The sequence below is a fragment of the Argentina silus genome, assembly GCF_951799395.1.
Source record: "Argentina silus genome assembly, chromosome: 15".
Classification (NCBI taxonomy): Eukaryota; Metazoa; Chordata; class Actinopteri; order Argentiniformes; family Argentinidae; genus Argentina; species Argentina silus.
In genome coordinates this window covers 1,227,652-1,247,388 of record NC_139669.1, presented here as the reverse complement: position 1 = coordinate 1,247,388, position 19,737 = coordinate 1,227,652, and the positions used below count along the sequence as shown (strand labels likewise).

General features: G+C 43.2%; 3 protein-coding genes across 4 annotated transcripts; 2 read left to right on the top strand and 1 right to left on the bottom strand.

Annotated features, from left to right (window-relative positions):
• The first annotated feature begins 1,983 nt into the window (after positions 1-1,983).
• On the top strand, positions 1,984-9,959 carry rab41 (RAB41, member RAS oncogene family). Of its 2 annotated transcripts, XM_083686427.1 has the most exons (8): positions 1,984-2,139; positions 3,185-3,243; positions 3,535-3,588; positions 3,973-4,078; positions 5,471-5,582; positions 6,122-6,215; positions 7,524-7,590; positions 7,735-9,959. In XM_083686427.1, exons 1-8 carry the CDS (start codon positions 2,061-2,063, stop codon positions 7,797-7,799), a joined length of 636 nt encoding a protein of 211 aa, XP_083542553.1. In that variant the 5' UTR covers positions 1,984-2,060; the 3' UTR covers positions 7,800-9,959. The 2 variants fall into 2 exon arrangements, with proteins under 2 accessions (XP_083542553.1, XP_083542554.1); XM_083686428.1 differs by lacking the exons at positions 1,984-2,139; positions 3,185-3,243; positions 3,535-3,588; positions 3,973-4,078 and adding an exon at positions 4,748-5,032.
• Positions 9,960-11,035: 1,076 nt separating this feature from the next.
• Positions 11,036-16,118, top strand: stard14 (START domain containing 14). The gene is made up of 6 exons (XM_083685716.1): positions 11,036-11,482; positions 11,972-12,119; positions 12,694-12,797; positions 13,121-13,238; positions 13,412-13,464; positions 14,720-16,118. The coding sequence occupies exons 1-6, from the start codon at positions 11,288-11,290 to the stop codon at positions 14,933-14,935; spliced, it is 834 nt and encodes a 277-aa protein (XP_083541842.1). The 5' UTR covers positions 11,036-11,287; the 3' UTR covers positions 14,936-16,118.
• Positions 16,119-16,412: 294 nt separating this feature from the next.
• pdzd11 (PDZ domain containing 11) lies at positions 16,413-19,079 on the bottom strand. Its single transcript, XM_083685717.1, has 6 exons — positions 19,056-19,079; positions 18,630-18,733; positions 18,233-18,373; positions 17,975-18,073; positions 17,723-17,783; positions 16,413-17,612 (listed from the first exon to the last, which is right to left on the bottom strand). Exons 2-6 carry the CDS (start codon positions 18,720-18,722, stop codon positions 17,578-17,580), a joined length of 429 nt encoding a protein of 142 aa, XP_083541843.1. The 5' UTR covers positions 18,723-18,733; positions 19,056-19,079; the 3' UTR covers positions 16,413-17,577.
• Between the last annotated feature and the right edge of the window lie 658 nt (positions 19,080-19,737).

Here is a 19,737-nt window from a genome sequence, read left to right as displayed (position 1 = left end):
ACAACTCTACAACTGACACACATTCCAAAACAACAAATGTATAAAGACAGCTCTACTAGCGTGACATTAGTATTTCATTGCTGATTTATGCATGATGATTTCAAAATCGTCTTTTTTTTTTTTAATATTCCATTGTGTTGGCTGTTTGGATGTAATGGATGCTTTATGGGTGAATGTGTGAGGGAGAGTTAGTTGGTGATGTTTACAACACACAGTTGATACTGTTCACAGTTCACAGTTGATACTGTTCTTGTGTCTGTTCATATGTTTCAGAAACATCCACACGTTGGAGGACATAGGTCTGTAGGGCAGATGAGGTCACGCCTCTTAGGTCTGCTGTTCAGTGCTTCAAGGACTATAGAAGAACTATGTTTGGCAATTAATACTACCTTGTCCTCCAATTGGTAGAAACCTATTAAAAACAATATTTCTGTAGAGTATAACTGGCGGATATCATTATTGCTGTGGCATTCAAGTGTGATAAAATTACTGAGTGGACAGCTGTCCTAAGCTAAGACTCTGAAGAAGTAGTGGCTGTGGCAATCTGTGACATCAGCAGAAAAATAAAAACATATTCCCCTTTACATATGTTTTTGTAATCTCCTTTTGTTGTGTGTCTGCTCACTGTGTTCTGTCTTTAGTTACTATAGACTATCTCTCACTTGGGGGTCTGGACTTTCAATTAAAATCATGCAGGAAGAAGTTAATCTCTGTCATCACTGTATCACTCAATATCAAAACAATGATTTGGGCTCTCAGTCAAACTGTATCACATGATGGATTAATCCTTCTGTAAATAGTACTTTGTGGAGTATATTTTGGTATTTTTTGGTATTTAACTTTATTTCAGACACATAGGTCCACATCAGCAAAGAAAAAAGAAAAATAATAAAATACAACACAAGGACAAGAGTACAGAAATATGTATGAGATCATGGCATTTCACAAACCCACAGAGACCAAAACACAGACAGACATTTGTTTCCATGTTTCCAAAGACTAGAGGAATACCTTGTGTCACTTTGTGTAGCCTCAGTTAGAGCCATTATGATTACATTTTTTAAATCAATTAGCCGACACATACACTTATACATGAAATAACCTCAACACAGCATGAAAGGTGGGAACATTACTAGTCACAAACATATGACTTGCACTTGTCCATCTTGGGAGCTTCAGCAAGAGTCTGAACGCATCATTAAATGCCACCTGAAGCTTTTTCATTGTCGCTTTACTATAACTGCACCACAGGAGGGCTGTATAGAGTGGAGTACAGTAGGCTTTAAATAGAGCTGTTTAACATCATCTGTACACATATGACATTTGCGTGCCAGCATACTGGCTTGTGAACACAGTTTGCAACACTGGCACTGCACATCGTCATCATCACAAAAGTCCCTTCTGGCCAAAACTGTGGGTCATATATTTCGCCCAACTCATTGCATTCGGCGGTTATTTTGAAAGAGTTGAACCGACTTTGACAAGTTACATCGCGGCGGAGTTTCAAGTAAATAGCCAGTGTCTCCTAAGTCAGGCGATAATTTTGTAGCGAAAACACGACCAGCTTAGTCTTTATAACTTTATAACTAACCCTAACCCCAGAACTGGTTTCAACAATGCCGCTTGTCTTCTTCTCCCTGGGAGGATTCAGACGGGGTTTGGACTGTAGCCTCGTCATGTTTCAGACGGCGGCCTTCTTATAGAAGATAATTGAAAAGTAATTGTTTACAAAGTGTTACATTTAACCAATAATGTAAAAAAATAAATAAATAAAAATTAGCCAATTTACATTGTAACATATGGCTTGCGAGACAGATTCACAGACCATGACATGACCAAAAACATAATGTTGGAAATGATGCCATCATCCGTGGGATGGAGAAGCATGTTCGGTCCCCGTCCAGAGACTCTCCGCTGGGGGGCGCTGCCTCCCTCATCACAGACCTAGCATGCACAGAGCGCAACAATAGCTCGGCTAGCAGCTCACTTCCCTGCGCCTCTTCTCTGTCGAGACAACACAACCAACTGGCCACATAACTGTTGTTTATCTCCTGATAAAGATGTCAACCACGACCGGCGGCGGAGAGTTCGGCAACCCCCTGCGGAAATTCAAGCTCGTATTCCTAGGCGAGCAGAGCGGTAGGTGATCGTAGGTGTAATACGCGGCTGGGATCATTTGTTTTTGGAAGGTTTTTGCTAGACGAAGTAGCCACAGCTTAGCCTAGCTAGCTGGCTAGCGTTAGGATAGGCCGAGGCTGATGATGATTCAGACAGACTTGTATTCCTTGAGGTCCGCAAATACATAACTGTACTGAGTGTGATGATGACATTTATTCACTGATATTGCCGGATAGCATAGGGAGGGGGACATGTTATCCACCTAAATACATTGGCACCAAGCTAACGCCTGAGACGGTAGTCAGTCAGCTCAGCTTGCTTGCTAGCCAGCAAAGCACATCATCCAGCTATGTAACTAAATTGCTACCTAGATTCACCCGGACAATGCTCGTCCTCTCAGCTATTAACTGGCCGTGTCATTCAGAAGACCAAGTGATGTTAGCTATACCTTTCTATCTAGGTGATTACATTAATTTGGATGGTTTTCAGTTCACACTGATGATGTGGTTGTTGTGGATTATGCAGCTAGCTAGCTGTAGCTGCTAAGCCACGTATGACACTGACAGCAGGGCGCTTAGCTCGCCAGTTAGCTGCTCGTTGAGAAGCAGCAATACGCCTATTCAACCTTGAGCATTTGCAGCGACATAATAGTCAAGATGCCATTAGAGATCTGATACTGATGTCAGCCACGCAGTCAAATTGAACTATGAATTCGGATGAGCGTCGCCCAAAATCGGTGTATCGATTTTGTAGAAAATGTTCCCTCCTGCTTCATGCCAGATTGGAGGCTCCGCCCTGACTGCCAGCTCAGCGTGGGTTCAGCAGTCCATCGCATCGACCCAGCGATTACACAATTCAACCAGACATGTTATCATACAGGAAGCAATGTGACCATACCACACACTACGATAGTCATCGGTGTTCTCATTGTTTAATGCGCTAGCTCCATAATGTGGTTGATTCATCGCCTTTCCTCCCTACAGTCCCACAGAGTATCATGCATCATTTAGCAAATGTCATACTGTGAAATAAAGGTTTTTTTCCTCTCTTCTGTCTGTCTTTGCAGTGGGGAAGACCTCTCTCATCACCAGGTTTATGTATGACAGCTTTGACAACACCTATCAGGTACATACCTCACCTGAAGTAGTGTAGGCCTAGACCTGATGGAGGACAAGTCATTGTATGTACCCAGTGTTTGGGATGGACACTGTCCTAAGCTTTACCTGGTCTGTTGCTTTTTGTATATCTCTGGTTTTGCAGTTATGTTCAAGTAATGTTTTAATAATAGCATTGCACAATCCATGTTACGAACCGTAGGAAGAGTGATGATCTAGCATCTTTTATGATTTTGTGGAATATTATTAGACATTTTTGCAATTCATGGCTTAGAGGTCTAATTTAGTGTTTGTCTTGCAGGCAACAATTGGTATAGACTTTTTATCGAAAACCATGTACCTGGAAGATCGCACGGTAAGCAACACTTTCACTTTGTTTACCTCGTTGTCAATTACCCCATCTGCCTGAGTCGGAGTCTTAGATTAGAAACCATTTCACACATGCATTAAGCCCACCAATGTATATCATGCGGTTGTCAAAATGGGGTTGGCCCTTTTTGTGTTTCTTTTTTTTTTAAATTATTTGGCCATCATGTTGCATATTTCACACTTAAAAAAAATAAAATAAAAATAATAATAATAATAATAATAATTTCATGTAGCCCATTTTCCATTATTATGTTTTAGTTTTAGTTCCATCATCATTTTCTGTTTGTTTATGTCCCTGTCCACGCCTCCATCCCCATGGCTGGGTTCCGAACTGTGCCCGCTCCCCCTGTTGGTACGCGGTTGGCCACAGATTCGGCTCCAGCTGTGGGACACGGCCGGGCAGGAGCGATTTCGCAGCCTCATCCCCAGTTACATCCGTGACTCAGCCGCCGCTGTGGTGGTTTATGACATAGCAAGTAGGTACCAAGCCCCTGCCCCGCCTCCTCACCCTTCCCTCAGTGTATGGAAGGGGGAGAACAGGGCAAACAGCATTTCAACAGCCTAGCAACTGAACTGGATTGTACGAATGAGAGCTGCACCCCAATGAGGTTTTATCATGGAGGATTCTTGAACAGAAATAGGTCATTGGAGCCTCGGGCCTTGCCTTCCAAATTCTTACAGGATGAGCATGGTTGAGGCCATAGACAACACATCTAGCTAGTGGGAGGACTGGTTCTTCTGATAGGAGTAGAGAATCCTATTGAACTAACCTATTAATAGAACTCTCAGGTAAACTTCATCCAGTGATGCTTGTGCTTATGGAATGCTGTCCCCAGAGGGGTAAGGAACAGGGAAAATCAGGTCAGATGAAGGCTTTTTTGTGGAGGATCATCCTCCTGCTCCAGCTCCAAAATCATTGATTTGACCATTTATCGTTCTGTTATACACCGAGGTCACAAAAAAGAGCGTCAATCGCCAAATGATCACCTACCGGCCATGCTATGGATAACCTTCCAGCCATGCTATGGATAACCTTCCAGCCATGCTATGGATAACCTTCCAGCCATGCTATGGATAACCTTCCAGCCATGCTATGGATAACATTCCAGCCATGCTATGGATAACCTTCCAGCCATGCTATAGATAACCTTCCAGCCATGCTATAGATAACCTTCCAGCAACTGAATGATTTTCCCTGTTCCTTGATGCACGGTCGTTCACCTCTGCTGCCTGGCTCTTTTCTTGCACCTCTTTTATGCCTTTCCTGTTCTCCGTTTTCCCTTTCCATCTTTCCCTTCTTCTCCTCCTTCGTTCCACTCCTCAGGTCCGGCTCCAGCTTTGGGACACTGCTGGACAGGAGCGTTTCCGTAGCCTCATTCCCAGCTACATCCGAGACTCCACCATCGCTGTGGTGGTTTATGACATCACCAGTGAGTGGGGCCTTCGAAGGCCTAGATCTGTGCTCTCACTGTAGGGGGCCGGCAGGGACGCGGGGAAGGAGGCCGTCACGGCATACAAGATGGCTGCAACAGCTTATTATGATTATCGGTTACTATTATTGGACCTGCTTATTACCACAGTGCCTTGTAGTGAAGTGGGTGATGTTAGCCACAGTACATACAGTGCTCTGCAGCTATGTGGTGGTTTGGGGCTCTTCCCGTTGTGATTTGTAGAGACTGCCCTCCCTCTTTTTCTGTGCTAAAGGTTAACATACTCTTGCCGTTGTTTATCTTTTGCTTACTAACATCTGGCTACTTCACTTTATACACTATTCTGCTAAAACATGTCTGTACCCTCAATGAAAACCTGGTCTGAATAGCACACTTAATCTTACATGCATTCTGCAATGTTACCTTGCTCTTCTTCAGATCTCAACTCATTCCAGCAGACATCAAAGTGGATTGATGATGTCCGGACAGAGAGGGGCAGTGATGTCATTATCATGCTTGTTGGGAACAAAACAGACCTGGCTGATAAAAGGTACACAGTCGTGTTTGATGAGTGTTGGGAATGTTGGGGGGGGGGGGGAGTGTTGGGGGGGGAGAGAGAGAGAGAGAGAGAGAGAGAGAGAGAGAGAGAGAGAGAGAGAGAGAGAGGTTCACTATGTTGTATAATGTCAGTTTGATCCCTTATTAACTGTATGTAGACACCTATCACCTGTATACACCCTTTGCCACAGCCTGGTTCCCCTCTTTTCCCCTGAATGTATTTAGCATCTCATCTTGTTTTAATTCGAACTGTCCTTGATATATAGCATATTCATTTTCTATTTTATTTTGTTCATGAATTTGATTGGTTATTGAAATACAGACATTGTTTCACTGCCGATCCCATTATTATTTGGTTATTATATTTTTGTAGCTAGACGTGGTTTTATTTATGTTTTTGCTCCCTCTTCCCGATGTGTTTCTCCATGTCATTTTGATTTGCTGTCTCAAAACCCAACCCCCCCCCCCCCCCCCCACCACCACCCTCCCCTCCCCTCCTCCCCCCCCCCCCCCCCCCCGGAACCATGGCAGGCAAGTGTCTGTAGAAGCTGCCGAGAGGAAAGCACGTGAGCTCAATGTGATGTACATAGAGACCAGCGCCAAGGCTGGTTATAACGTCAAACAGGTGGGTGTCCAGCGACCACAACCACAGGTGTACAGTACCAAGGGCACTAAAGCCTCCCGACCTGCTCTCGTGGTGTGCCTTCGGATGATCCATTTGTGATGTCTGTAATGTACATCTCTCCATGTCTTGATGGTGTAGATCGGTTTAAGCTGGTGGTGTGGAGTGAGTGAATGTGTTGTGAGTGAGTCTCTCTCTTAAATCCCGTCAAGCTGTTCCATTTTGATTGTCAAGCAGCCCCCTCTCTCTCTCTCTCTCTCTCTCTCTCTCCCTCTCCCTCTCCCTCTCTCTCCCTTTGTGTCTCAGTGGTATGACTAAACTAACCTCTCTCTTTCTCTTTTAAACTGGAATCTCTTTTGAGCTCTTCTTTTTTTCTCTCTCTCTCTCTCCCTCCATCTGTCTCCATCTTTCCCTCCCCCCCCCCCCCCCCCCGGCCTGCCCTCTTCGCGATGTTTCTCTCCATGTCTGTCTGTGTCCGTCCGTCTCCACGGCTACGGCCCGAGCAGACAGATCACCACGGAAGAGGGCGAGCAGAGAGCTAAGGAACTGAATGTGATGTTCATTGAAACCAGCGCAAAGACTGGCTACAATGTCAAACAGGTAGAGATCCCGTTAACTCAGGGTAGTTAGGCCCGGTCTGCCCACCCTAGTCTACCGTCGTTGTTCTCCTCCACTGCTCTGGTTTCCCCCCCCCATCTCTTCACCTGGCTCCTCACAGCTTGGCCTTGTCCTCTGCATCGTGATTCACTTCAGTGCTCAAGTGTTCACGTCATTCACATCCACTGCTTTAAGAGCGCTTCGGTGTTGGTTGGTAGTTTGAGCTCGATGTTGTTGTTTTTATTTTGTCTTGTTTCGCGAGGAATGTAAATGCCTGTGCTTGTTATGATTCTCACTGTATGGCATGGATATGTTTTGCTCGGTGGGGGAAATTAGATTTTATTTTTTATTTTTTTTAGCATTACCAATCAATGCATTAGTATTTCAATTTGCAAATAGTATAGAAGGACGTAAGTATTAAAAAGATAATTGGTTTATTTTACCGTACAGACATTAGGATTTTACATAGAAATGACATGGTACAATGGTAATTACACAGTAATAAGCAATGAATTACTTGTTTCTTTTGGATGAACTATAACAAGCACCACTAGGTAGCACTACAGCACCATTGTGTTGAATTAAAATAGTGATTTCCAATAGATGTTGTTACCGTCCAGGTTTTGTTACCTTTATATTGTCACCTTCATATTCTGAATGCAGGGTAGGGTACGACCGTCTCGGTCCTCTGATCACGCTCCTCTTGTTCCTCAGCTGTTTCGCCGCGTGGCCGCAGCCCTACCTGGGATGGACAGCACACCAGAGAAGAGCAAAGAAAACAGTATCCTTTCAAAAGCTTAACACGCCTCTGTGTTTGCAGTGACGTCACGACAGTGCTTTGAGTACGATCATTATTTCTGCATAAAGCACCTCATGACGGAATGTCCTAATCACAGGTGATGTTCCTTCACCCTGCCTCTCTCAGTGATAGACATCAAACTGGAGAAGCCACCGGAGATGGCAGTGACCGAGAGCAGCTGCTCCTGCTAGTAAACACCCGACTCCCCACCTGACCTGCCTCCTCCCACCAACAGCTTGTCTCTCAGTGACCACTCTCCCCACCCATGGCTCACTGTCATTGGGCTGGAGGACCTGTCTTTCTCCCCTTTCAACTCAGTGACTTTTCGGAGTAACCGTGTGGATGTGCTATTACTCTGTATTTAAACAGATAATCTAAATAAGAAAAAAAAATATTAAAGGTAAAAATGTAAAACAGTTTAAAAACACAGAATAGGTTAAATGCTGATATGTTCAGATTTTCATCCAACTGCATGGCATTATATAGGATTGCAGACTGACATAGCTAACTGCTCTTGAGTTGTTGCACCTTTTGGAACATCAGTGCTGTCACACTTGTCATTGTTGTAAAGTAATATTGTTTGAGATTATTTAAATGACTCCACAAGGTCAAGGTCTCAGTCCCTTGATAACTTGCTTTTATTTCCAATGGAGAGTATGGCGTGGGAGAAGTTCTGTATGGAGCATTGTATCTACATGAAAAACAAAGTACCTGTTACTGATTATTCCCCCGTTTTGATATACTTCGTTTAAAAAAAAAAAAAGAAAGAAAAATCCTCCAAAGTCAATGACCGTTATTTTTTACCTAAACTCTTCTCGCCACAGTTGGCTCAAATCAAACCTAAGCTCTTTGTCGAAGATGGTTTATGGGACCATATATAAGGGACGTTATTTTCAGGATATTTCAAGGCATGAACAGCCAAAGAACTTTAGGATTACCATTGTTGGTTAGAAGACTAATGACTTCAGTTGAGACTGGTTTGTTTTTAGGCAGGTCTCTCCTCGGGGGCGCTGCAGTCAGTATGTACAGGTATAATAGCCCACCAATAAGAAGAGGGGAAGTTATTCCTAATTCATTGTAACTGATGATACTAACCCAAGTCTATTGATGTACACTTTGAAACTATAGCAACTCTGTCATAGCAACTTTCCTCAAATAGCCGCACGCATACTAACATATCTCCTTGTGTCTGAGGAAAGGAGGTGCATAAAATTCAAAGGGCCTTTGGAGTTGAAGTGTAGTTAGAAGGTATTGAACCAGTTTCACACTAAAGAAAACATGTCACCCCATGTGATGTGTCCTGACTCTCCCTCCCATTGATATTGTTGTCTTGTTTTCATTACACTATTGTAGGAACAGCATGCTCACCATGCAGGATTTCTAGACGGTTAAGAACACAGATGCCTTGCTTGTTTGTTCACCAACGTTGTGCACTGAATCAAGCCACGATGTTGTAAAGATAGAAGAGGCCTGCTGACTGGCTCATGGCTTCAGTAGTTGTTTTGTTGAGCAGGTCGTTTCAGTAGTTTGGTCCTCAGACAGCTGACGCTTACTAACACCCTCGCTGTGAAAATACAAGTGCAGTGAAGTTAGTTAACCTTTATTGCTATTGCCTGTGTAGGACTGTTGGGTTTCTGTGTTTTTGTTTATTTATTCTGTAACACAAGCAACCGTGATTTAACATTGTATGCTTGACCAAAACTACAGTCGCTGGCACGCACGTGGGAAGTTACAGTAGTATTTTATTTATTGTTTGCGTGTCTGCTTGGATGCTGTACCTCCAAACAAAAGCCAGGCCTGGTTATTTTGTCCCTATCTATCATGTCACCATGGTTACACTGATTGTGACTTCTTGCAGTGTGTGTATTCAGTGGATTGGTTTATTGTCACAGGAAAGGCTTCACTGCACCCCCTACCCCTGTCTGTTACCAGACACACACACACACAAACAAACACAGTGTGATACACAACATTCGAACACACAATCCAACTAACCACACAGCCATAAATGTCCCATCTCTCTCCCACACACACACACCGATACATTTGCTGTAGCTTGTTTGAAATTGTAAACATTTTAAAATGGTTTAAAAAAAATAAAATTAAAAAAAATGTAGATAGTTAAGTATTTAATTACAACGAACAACTGTCTTAACCTTAACAGCTCTTCTCTTACTTGTCACTGACTGAACACTCAGCTCTGTGCTATTCTGAAATGTGTATGTCCATTTGAAATATGCTGTCTACTAGTGTTTAGCAACGTTTGTGTGAATAATGTACTATTACTATCTGCTGTATAAAAAAGGAGAGTTAAAGAAACACCGAAGTGTATCACATGAAATAAAGATATTTCACCAAAGTTGCTCACAGCTCTAATTTTTCTTGCAAATTACCTTTGTGGAGAGAGGGCCTACTCTTACATTTAAATAGTTTTCATTTATTTTTCCTGTTTCAGCAGCTTGCTCTGTTGAAATCTGTAATTCTCTTCTCTCATCTGTCTTCTCTTTCATGTTGATTCATTACATAACGACTTGATAACATACAGTCTAGGAGATTTAAGGTTATAGCCCTTAACGACTAAATTGAAAGCAATGTTGACTCTCACTCAGTTAATAATCCAGTGTCAACTGAAACTAGTGACGATTTACGAGGACAGATTTGTTGTCCCCCACGAACAAATCGAGGAAGGTACTGGATCTGTCTCCGACCGGTCCTATGTGAGAATGTTCACAGTATGTCACACGCGATGTGACGCGATATGATACAACACTGGGACAATTTAGACGAAACTTGGGTGAATGATGCGACTTGTCATACAGATCCGGCACTTACAAAGCTACACTGATTGACCCAGGGGGGGTGCCAGTACACAACTGAGAATCTGAAATGACACTGATTGACTGCCACCAATTCACACAAGGAGGGACGCTACCACGCTATCATTCGTGGGGGACAACATGACTAGTTATTGATGGTGGTGGTTTTTAGCAAGGTATAGATAGTCACGCCTCTTCAGCATCCGATGCCAGGTGCGAGATTGTGAAGGTCATTTAAACAACGTTTAATGGTGTGTGTGTGTGAAATCAGCGTCTGTTTTCTGACGAGAAGGTGAAAGGTTACAGTGGACACGTCACAACTAGTCAACTCGGGTATTCTGGTCCGAGTTTCCCACTTCGACTTGGAGGGAAGTTGCCGAACGCACCGTAACTCCCACCGACCCAAAGAAGAAACACCCCTGGATGCGAATGTCAGCCGGTACGAGTGAGGAGTCGTCTGGATCCCTCCGGATCCTTCCAGATCCTTCCAGATCCTCCGTGTCTGCGGGCAGTCCTGTCCTCTCCTCTCCTCTCCTCTCCTCCACACCTGTTCTCTACACCTGGGTGAATTCCGGAAGTAGTGACGTGAGGAGGTGCGCCGCAGTGTGTTGGTGACAGTTGGGTAGGTCAGGAATTCAACGCAAGAATCTTGTTTAACTTGATATGGAAATCATTGAGTACATAAGCTAATTTATCTCACTGTCTCTGGAGTAGCTTTCTGTTAGAGGTAAAGTGGATATAGAACAAAGACAAAGCTAGTATAGAAACTCTATACTCTGATCTAGCTCGATTTTGCTTATTTTGTCATTTGAAAAGCGTTTGTTTTTTCCGGATTCATTTTTACTTTACTTAGTTAATAAATTATGTCTCGGCCTTCGGGAATTTTACCAAACGAGACAGCCTTCGCTGACTTCAGAAGACAATGCTTATCTATGGACAACTGGTACAGCAAGTATGATAAGAACGGAATGGAGGTCTGGGTTGAGGTTCTCCCTGTCACGGCTACACAAGGAAAAACTACAGGACAGAAACACGTACCAAAGGTTCACAAGATAAAGGTAAGCAACGTTTGTGTTTGTTCTGATTAAGTTAACTTGACTTGACTGTTTTACTATTGTAATCGATCAGTTGAGTTGTGCCATCAATGTCTGTCAGCCTTCTGGACGACATTAGCTGTTTGCTTGTAAAGTTGTACACGTCGATACTTTTGTATCCCCTCTCTTATCCCTCGGCGCAATATCCATTATGTATGTGTAGGCCTGTTTACCGTACAGTGTGTTCCATTTTGTCTGAGTTTACAATAGCCTATAAAATGCCCTAAGGAGATAACATGACACATGTTTTCAGTTTCAGATATTAACTGATATTTTCAGAACCACCCTTTTATTTAGTGATTTAGTCAAGAGCAGGTGTCTCGAGAACAGTCTCGAGAACAGGTGTGTTTTCATCTGTGACCGTTGGTGTGTCATGGTGACTACTCATCAGGTCAAACCCAGTCTGCCAAAGATGGTCGACATTATTTTGTCCTATGTTTATTTGTATTTCAGTGCAGAATGACCATAAAGGACGTGTCGGCTGCCACCATGTACGACGTCCTTCATGATGGAGAGTATCGTAGGAAGTGGGACCCCACCATGTTGGAGAGTTATGACATCGCCCGTCTCTCCCCCAATGCTGATGTGGGTTACTACTCATGTGAGTTGTTTCATCGATTGCAGATTACAGAATCACACTTCTCTCTTGTGTTGTCTCTCATTGTCCTATATAATCACTTATATTGCCAGATTAACTAGATTTAAGCACCAGTAGCATCTCATGTAGAGGGGCTAAAACCTAAAAGGAATATTTAAAGAACGATCATGAATAGATAGCCTACAGTTTAGCTTTGCTGTTTTTTTTTTTTTTTTTTTTTTTAATTAATTTTTAATTCCTTCTTGAAAATAATTGTTGACATTCCTTCCATATTCCTAATATCTGTCACAACTCTCTCCTTTCATGCTGCCTAACATATTCATAGTCCCTCTCTCATGTCTATTGGTCCCATCAATGGAGTTGTAGTCTACTTATGCTGCCCTCAGGAGCTGAGATAAGGAATGAGAGGGACGTTGCCTTAAGAATGTATTTATAGTCAACACAAGGGTGCAGTTGCTGCCTCTGTTGGTGCTCTGAACCTTTGGTTACTGTGACAGTGCGGGGCGGAGGGAGTTGCTTGTGGGAAATCCTCCCCTCAAGTCATTTTCAATTGAGTTGTTGTTCTCTTGGTTTTCAGGGATCTGTCCAACCCCACTGAAGAACAGGGATGTGGTGACGCTGCGTTCGTGGCAGGTGAAGGACGACGAGTACATGATCATTAACTACTCAGTCCAACACCCGGTACGCCACCTCTGCTACAGACACGCTGGCACATAGCAGCCATTACATACAGCCGTCTATCTCCGCTCTGAACCATTGACTCAGTGACTCAATGTCATCTATTGTGCAGTGTTGTGTAACTGCAGTGACAATACAGCCTGAATTATTTCTTCCACCTTAGGGCTGCATTTTCATGTGTGAAATATTTATGCCACAAAGCTCTGCTGTGAGCACACAGTCATGTTGGAATATTTAAATAATGAATTTGGCATTTAGGAATTCTCCTATGGCTCTTGAGTTCATTGGTGTCTCAGGTGTTTGACATGTTTTTTGTCCTATTACAGAAATACTCGCCTAACAAAGAGCTTGTGAGAGCCATCTCCATTTTGACCGGCTACTTTTTGAAGCCCACAGGACCAAATAGCTGTTCCTTCATATATCTCTCACAGGCAGACCCAAGAGGTAATGCCCACTGCCACCCAGTGACCTAGTTTCTTCAACTGTTTTGTTCAAACAATTTGTTTTAATCATTGGTGAGATATGTTTAACACAGAATATCTTGGACTGGTAACCCTTGATAAACAAGTTACTTATGTAGAGTGAGCTACATTGATCTGATCATCTTTTTATTCCAGGTTCTCTTCCGAAGTGGGTGGTGAACAAAGCTTCTCAAGTTTTGGCTCCTAAGGTATGCAAGTCATCTCAGCCAATCTTGCAGCCTCGTTTCAGTTTAACTCTCAAGTTTCTTTGTGCTTGAAGGCAGAGGCAAAGAGGTTTTTAATTGGGTCCAAACCGCCAATCAGCCAATAACTTTGTGTCTTCGAGCTAGAGTAGGTGTTATAGGTAACATTTCTTGTCCTTCAACTGGTTGAGAATAGTGTGCAATCTGTGCTAGCGAGTGTGGGTTTCAAGTCTCTTGAATGACAATGGTAACCATAGAAACTGACTGGGCGGTCCGGTCCTCCTAAGTTTTTGAGTCTCACAAGGTTGAGCTGACTCTTACTGCCCTTGTGGAACTTGTTTTCCTGGTTTCATACCTTGCACAGCTTGAAACTATTCGGGGCAAGGTGTATCGCTGTGTGGAAACTGAGATAGTGTGGCTCAAAGCCTTGATTGAATGGAAACCTTGACCTACTCCTCATTAATCATCGACAGCTTGTGGTTCTAGCTGAATACTCTTGAAATACCCCTTATCGAAGCTTGTTATAAAAACAAATATGATCATAGAGTCATTAGTTTAAAAAACAAACCAGAGAGGGAGTAAGTGGGGGTGAAATGTATTAATTTAATTTAGCTTCCATTTCACTGGTGTTGAAATGTTAATCAGTGTTACATGTGCTTCCTTTGAGTAGATAACTATAGGCTACTACAGAAAATGATAACATGATCATTTATCTGATAACACACTAGACAGCTACAATGTCTTCCTTTAATACTTATTTGTTATAACCTAGCCCATTACTTTCTTAAGACCATTCCAAAGCGGTGGTCACTGACAGTGTTTGTGTGATGACAGTATCAGTGATAGTTCTCGTATGTCTTTCCTTTGTTGACTGAAAATGAAGGTGTGGCAAGATTCCCATCTCCAGTATAGAACTAGGCTGAGGTTCAGCTCATAATCTTTCTCTCCCTTTCACTCTCTCCCTCTCACTCTCTCCCTCTCTCCCTCTCTCCCTCTCACTCTCTCCCTCTCCCTTTCACTCTCTCCCTCTCACTCTCTCCCTCTCCCTCTCCCTCTCACTCTCTCCCTCTCACTCTCTCTCTCCCTTTCACTCTCTCCCTCTCTCCCTCTCCCTCTCACTCTCCCTCTCACTCTCTCCCTCTCTCCCTCTCCCTTTCACTCTCTCCTTCTCACTCTCTCCCTCTCCCTCTCACTCTCTCACTCTCTCCCTCTCACTCTCACTCTCCCTCTCTCACTCTCTCCCTTGGCTTGCTCCCTCTAGGTGCTGAAGTGTGTGCACAAGGCGGGGCAAAACTACCCTGAGTGGAAAAAGGACAACGATCCAGATCGGAAGTCTTGGTTGTACCCAGAGCAGAGCACTCTTCCGCTGATGGACCCGGCCGAGCTGGTGATCCAACGTGGGGACGGTCTGGAGAACGTGGATGAGAGCTACACTCTGGACGCTCAGGACACTGACAAAGCAGAGGACAGCAGCTGAGCTCGTCTGTGTGAGGGGTGGGCATGATGAAGGCTAGCCAAGAGGGGATGGACACACTCACACAAGCACAAAGACTCCAACACCTCTCCACTCCACTAAGCTCCCCACCCTCATAATCCCCCAATTTATACCCAAAGTTCACGTTTGCATCATTTGTGCCTTTTTGAATGACAGAGAGAAATAACTGTTTACAGCTGTTTAGCCTTACGGAGACCAAAATATGACATACGAGTTGTCATGCCAATTCATCTACTCCCCTTGAAGTGAACTGACAATCGCTACAGTGTTTGCTACCTACTGAAACTGTCCTAACTGAAACTGGGCCGTAGCAGAAATATAGATGATGATACGTAGGACTTGATTTTCGTTGTTACATACAGCTACTTTTAGAAACGTTCAGCACCGTTCATATCAGCTAGCTACCATGCTTCAAAGTATTTAATACAATTTGATATGAGGTTTAGAATAACAGAACAAAGTTCTCAGAGAAGGATAGGCAGTATTGGGTGTTTGATTTTATAACTGGATGTCAGTGAAAGCTGCAGTAGTAGAGGTTCCCGCTGGGACCATTTATACAAAACATTTATGCATTCACTGTACTGTAGAGGTCGATTTTAATGACATTATGTCAAACACTTATTTTTGAAGCTTCTATTTTTGAAGATTTGTAAAGATTTCACTGTTCTCCTGATATCACCATCGTAGCCGAGAAAAAGGTGTGTGCCCTAGCTGCATAGTGACAGGACTGGTGTTGTCAATCTGTGGGTTCTTATATGGATATTGTATTGGAAGTGTTGTACAATCAAGCATTGTATACAGTGGAATTAGTTCCATTGTTGGTTGTGTAAAAGAAGCACTGGATAAAGGACTTATTGGTGATGCCATTGAATTAAATGTCTGATTAATTTCTTACATGTGTTTTAACAAATGGGCAGAGTGATTGTTCATTTTTTCTGGTGAATGATATGGTCAGTTTATTGTTGTTGTTACCTGAAGGATTGGAGTCATCGTTGTAGATCTTTACCCATTTGAGTATTTATTTTCATGAAGTTACTGTCAAACCAATGTAATGACAGAGCAAAGAAGGACCCTGAAGTGTATCCTTGCAAGCTGTGCTCTTGAACTTGACTTTTGAAGACTTTTGATTGTAAAGGTTTCTTTTTTAAATAAACCCTGAATGAGGTTCAAATATCTCTGTGTAATTATTAATTAGAGATTTGTGACGATCAGAATTTCCTACGAGTGATGAGTTAAGTCAACCCCAACAGAAACTCATGTGCAAAGTAGAACAAGTTAATCTACTATCAATGGAGCAGAGCAGCCTTAGTTCTTACTGTCTTTCAGCTCTGAAGAGCAACCTGATTACCAGTCTTACAGGTTTACAGAGTGGAGCAATGATTCTTTCATTGAAAGAGGAAGCACATATCTTACTCTGATTCCTAGAACAATAAATGCACAGAGAACAGCTTGTGAACAACTTTTTATTTTGTGTACAAGAGCACAGTTGTGAAGGGTGAATAACTTGGTCAGATGGCAAATCTGACACACATTTGGCAAAACAGGTTTTACCATCTTCACTAGTAGACACACAACTGAGAGAGACAGTGATGTTCCAGAGAAGAACACCATGTTGAACTAATCTGTGAAAGTGTGAGAGATTACATAAAGAACACAAAATGTAATGTTGTTTAATCTTATAGGCTTCATAAAAGGCGAGTATTAACTCATGAGACAACGGAGGTGTCAAATCCATATTAAGGATGTTGGCACTTTAATAGTCAATATGCAACTTAAAATATAATTTTAACACACAAAATACTTTGTTAGTAGTCTGAAAATTGTTATCATCCTACAAAATCCCATAACACATATTTATAACTTCTCTTATAGAATCAAGGCATTATATCAGGTCCTTGGTGAATTAAAAAGGTTTTCTGAATATGATCACACTATTCTAATATTTACACACACTTACGCACCAACAACAGGTGTGATACGGTTCACAGGTTGAGGGTGTGGGTCAGAGGAGAATTCAAAGGTTACGTTATCTCTAAATGGTCACAAGGGGCTGTACACTCGATCCCTGGATGGCATATTCAGTGATAATATCTAACTGTTACTGCCCCTGGAAATGTTTAAGTAATACAATATGCATGCCTCTGGTGTTGGAGACAAACACATATGTGTACGTACAGTGTATGCACTGTCAGTGTGTTTACATCCTATAATGCCTCTGGCGTTTTCACAATATAAGAGAGGCATTATGTATCCCTCCCCTACCGTACAGATGTGTCGGAAGGTGGGCATATTAAGGTAACATCAACAATAGAGAAGTCTGCCTCCGCTGTGTGTGAATCACTCTAAGCAGCTGATGGCTCAACATCCTTCCTGCCTCTGATGCGTTTGTGCACCATCACCAGAGCGGAAGCGAGGGGGGTGTGACTGAGTCTTTATGTCGTCCTGGGTGGTGTAGCGAAGTGGGAATGGGACCGTTAGTCATAGGTCAGTTATCCTGAGGCTGAGACACAGGACGGGGGCTGGAATCTGGGGGAGGAGGAGAATGACGTGCGGATGTATCCACCAAGGACACCACCAGCCACTGTGATATTGACACACTCACACTCAGAGAACTCTGCTGCCACCTAGTGCACAGTCCTCTCCTTCTGTCTCTGGTAGTCTGAGGGAACACAGTGACATACTGTGAGAGCTGTTCTGAGAATTCATTGCTACACGATATCGGGGTGTTTTAAGGTAGGGCACAACAGGGAAGGTGAAAGCAATACTTACTGTAGGGAAAGAAGCGCACTCTCATCAGAATCTCTCGAGCCGTCTTCAGAATCTCAACAGCCTTAGGAGAGTCAGAGAACACTTGTAAATGTACAGTGTGGTTTCTCTTATGAATGAGAGACAAACAACCATTCTTTTCTCAGGTTCATGTCAGAAACAGTGAGCGTATATAGGACAACTTTGTGAAGCAAAATGAAGTAATTGAAAATTCAACAAGGTGAAGCATGATATACGCTGTGTTATGTGACGGACCCTGGAGTGCTCTATGTCCTGGAAGTCCACCTCATTGACAGACAGCACCTGATCACCCTCCTGGAGCCCTGCCCTGTGAGCATCTGAATCTGGAACCACCTATCATCATTACACAAAAAGATAGAGGAGAAAGGGGGTTATTGACAAAACGATGAAAGATGATTGGCACTGAACACACAGGCACTAGGGAGCTATTTTCTCTCTCTCTCTCTCTCTCCACTCACACACACACACACACACACACACACACACACACACCTTGGAGATAAAGATGCCCAGCTGGGAGGCTTTGCCCCCACGGATGTTGAAGCCCAGCTGTGCCCCTGGTGGCTTCTTCAACACGATGGTGCGTGGCAGGAACTGGGTGAGCTCATTGTTGTAGTCAGGGTGGTGGATCCGCTGCACAAGATACAGAAGGAACATCATAAATAGGGAAGAACTGTAATGGCACCAGACCAGTGTCATTCCATCCTAATCCTGGAGGACAAAGGGGTGTGCAGGCTGTTATTTAATAGGTCTGTCAGGGCTGGGCTGAAACAAAATCATGCACACTCTGTGTGGATCTGCAGGACCGGAACTGCAGAACACTTGTCAAGACTGAATATTGATATTGCCGATTTCAAAGACAGGGGTTAGGATGAGAGTCGAGCCCTACGTCCTGCGGGGTTATCCATGCCGGGGGGCTCTCGTAGGAGGGCAGAAACACCACTGGGAGCTGGTAGTCATCATATGGGATCTTTTGGTCCATGGTTTAAAAACCTAACAGTAAACAGAAGCAAAATAAGGACAGTTAACTTCAACAAGCTGTCATTATATACAGACACTTGTCAACATAGGCAGGAATTCTGCTGCAACCTGCCGTTCGTTAAAGATCTGTGACGTTACTATAGCTTGTTAGCTAGCTAGCTAGCTAAACTACTTATACAGGCGAGTTGTTCTTGTGTCGTCGTCCTTTTAACAGATTATAATCCTCGTAACATTAAAGATGACTGAAATATTGCAGTAAATCGTAGGTATCACCGTAGTGGGTTCATTGTAGCGGAATCTAAACAGCTAAATGACAGAACAGCAACAATCTCACCAGGCAGAAAACAGCGCTTCCGTCTCAAGCCACGCCTTCCTGTCGCGTCATCCTGCACGCGCATGTGCGCATGTGCGTCACTGTATCAATCATAGGGCCCGTTCCAATGGTTTACAACTGTCCTCCTTCCTCCCTTCCTCCCTTCCTCCCTTCCTGAGCAAATCACTCATCTGACATTACTTGATACAGTAGGTTAAAGAAATGCGATGAAAAACGTGCATGAACCAACCCACTCCTGTTAAATCAATCATTACTTCAAGGAAGGGAAACATGTTTTATGTCATAATATGTTTCAAATAAATATTTGCATTGTGTGATTGTAGACCTTTGCATTATGAAAATCTATTACATATCAATAAACGCTAAGTAAGCATGCCCCGAGTGTCCCCACGAACATCAATGGCAGACCTCTTTACACTGTTAGTTCTGCTCATACATTATTTTGAGATACAATAGGATGTGCAAAATAGGTCAGATGGTCCTCAGTATTATACCGCCCCTTTACGCCAGCAGTTTAGGTTAAACGTATCTGGTTGGACAGTATCTTGTCGTAGTTGGAAAGTCTCCAAATAAGGAGACATTAAGTGCTTACAGTCAGACACTAAGCACGTCAAAGACCATCTTTTGCACACGACTCTTGCATTCAGCACGCTTCTGCATATAATGGAAAATTACAGCAGTA

Coding starts and splice junctions, on each gene's coding strand:
- stard14 (XM_083685716.1), top strand. CDS start 11,288: ATGTCTCGGCCTTCGGGAATTTTACCAAACGAGACAGCCTTCGCTGAC. Junction 13,239..13,411: donor CTCACAGGCAGACCCAAGAG/GTAATGCCCACT, acceptor TTTTTATTCCAG/GTTCTCTTCCGAAGTGGGTG. Junction 13,465..14,719: donor CTCAAGTTTTGGCTCCTAAG/GTATGCAAGTCA, acceptor TGCTCCCTCTAG/GTGCTGAAGTGTGTGCACAA.
- pdzd11 (XM_083685717.1), bottom strand. CDS start 18,722: ATGGACCAAAAGATCCCATATGATGACTACCAGCTCCCAGTGGTGTTT. Junction 18,074..18,232: donor TGGGCATCTTTATCTCCAAG/GTGTGTGTGTGT, acceptor TAATGATGATAG/GTGGTTCCAGATTCAGATGC. Junction 17,613..17,722: donor AGTGCGCTTCTTTCCCTACA/GTAAGTATTGCT, acceptor GTGTTCCCTCAG/ACTACCAGAGACAGAAGGAG.
- rab41 (XM_083686427.1), top strand. CDS start 2,061: ATGTCAACCACGACCGGCGGCGGAGAGTTCGGCAACCCCCTGCGGAAA. Junction 2,140..3,184: donor ATTCCTAGGCGAGCAGAGCG/GTAGGTGATCGT, acceptor CTGTCTTTGCAG/TGGGGAAGACCTCTCTCATC. Junction 3,244..3,534: donor GCTTTGACAACACCTATCAG/GTACATACCTCA, acceptor TTTGTCTTGCAG/GCAACAATTGGTATAGACTT.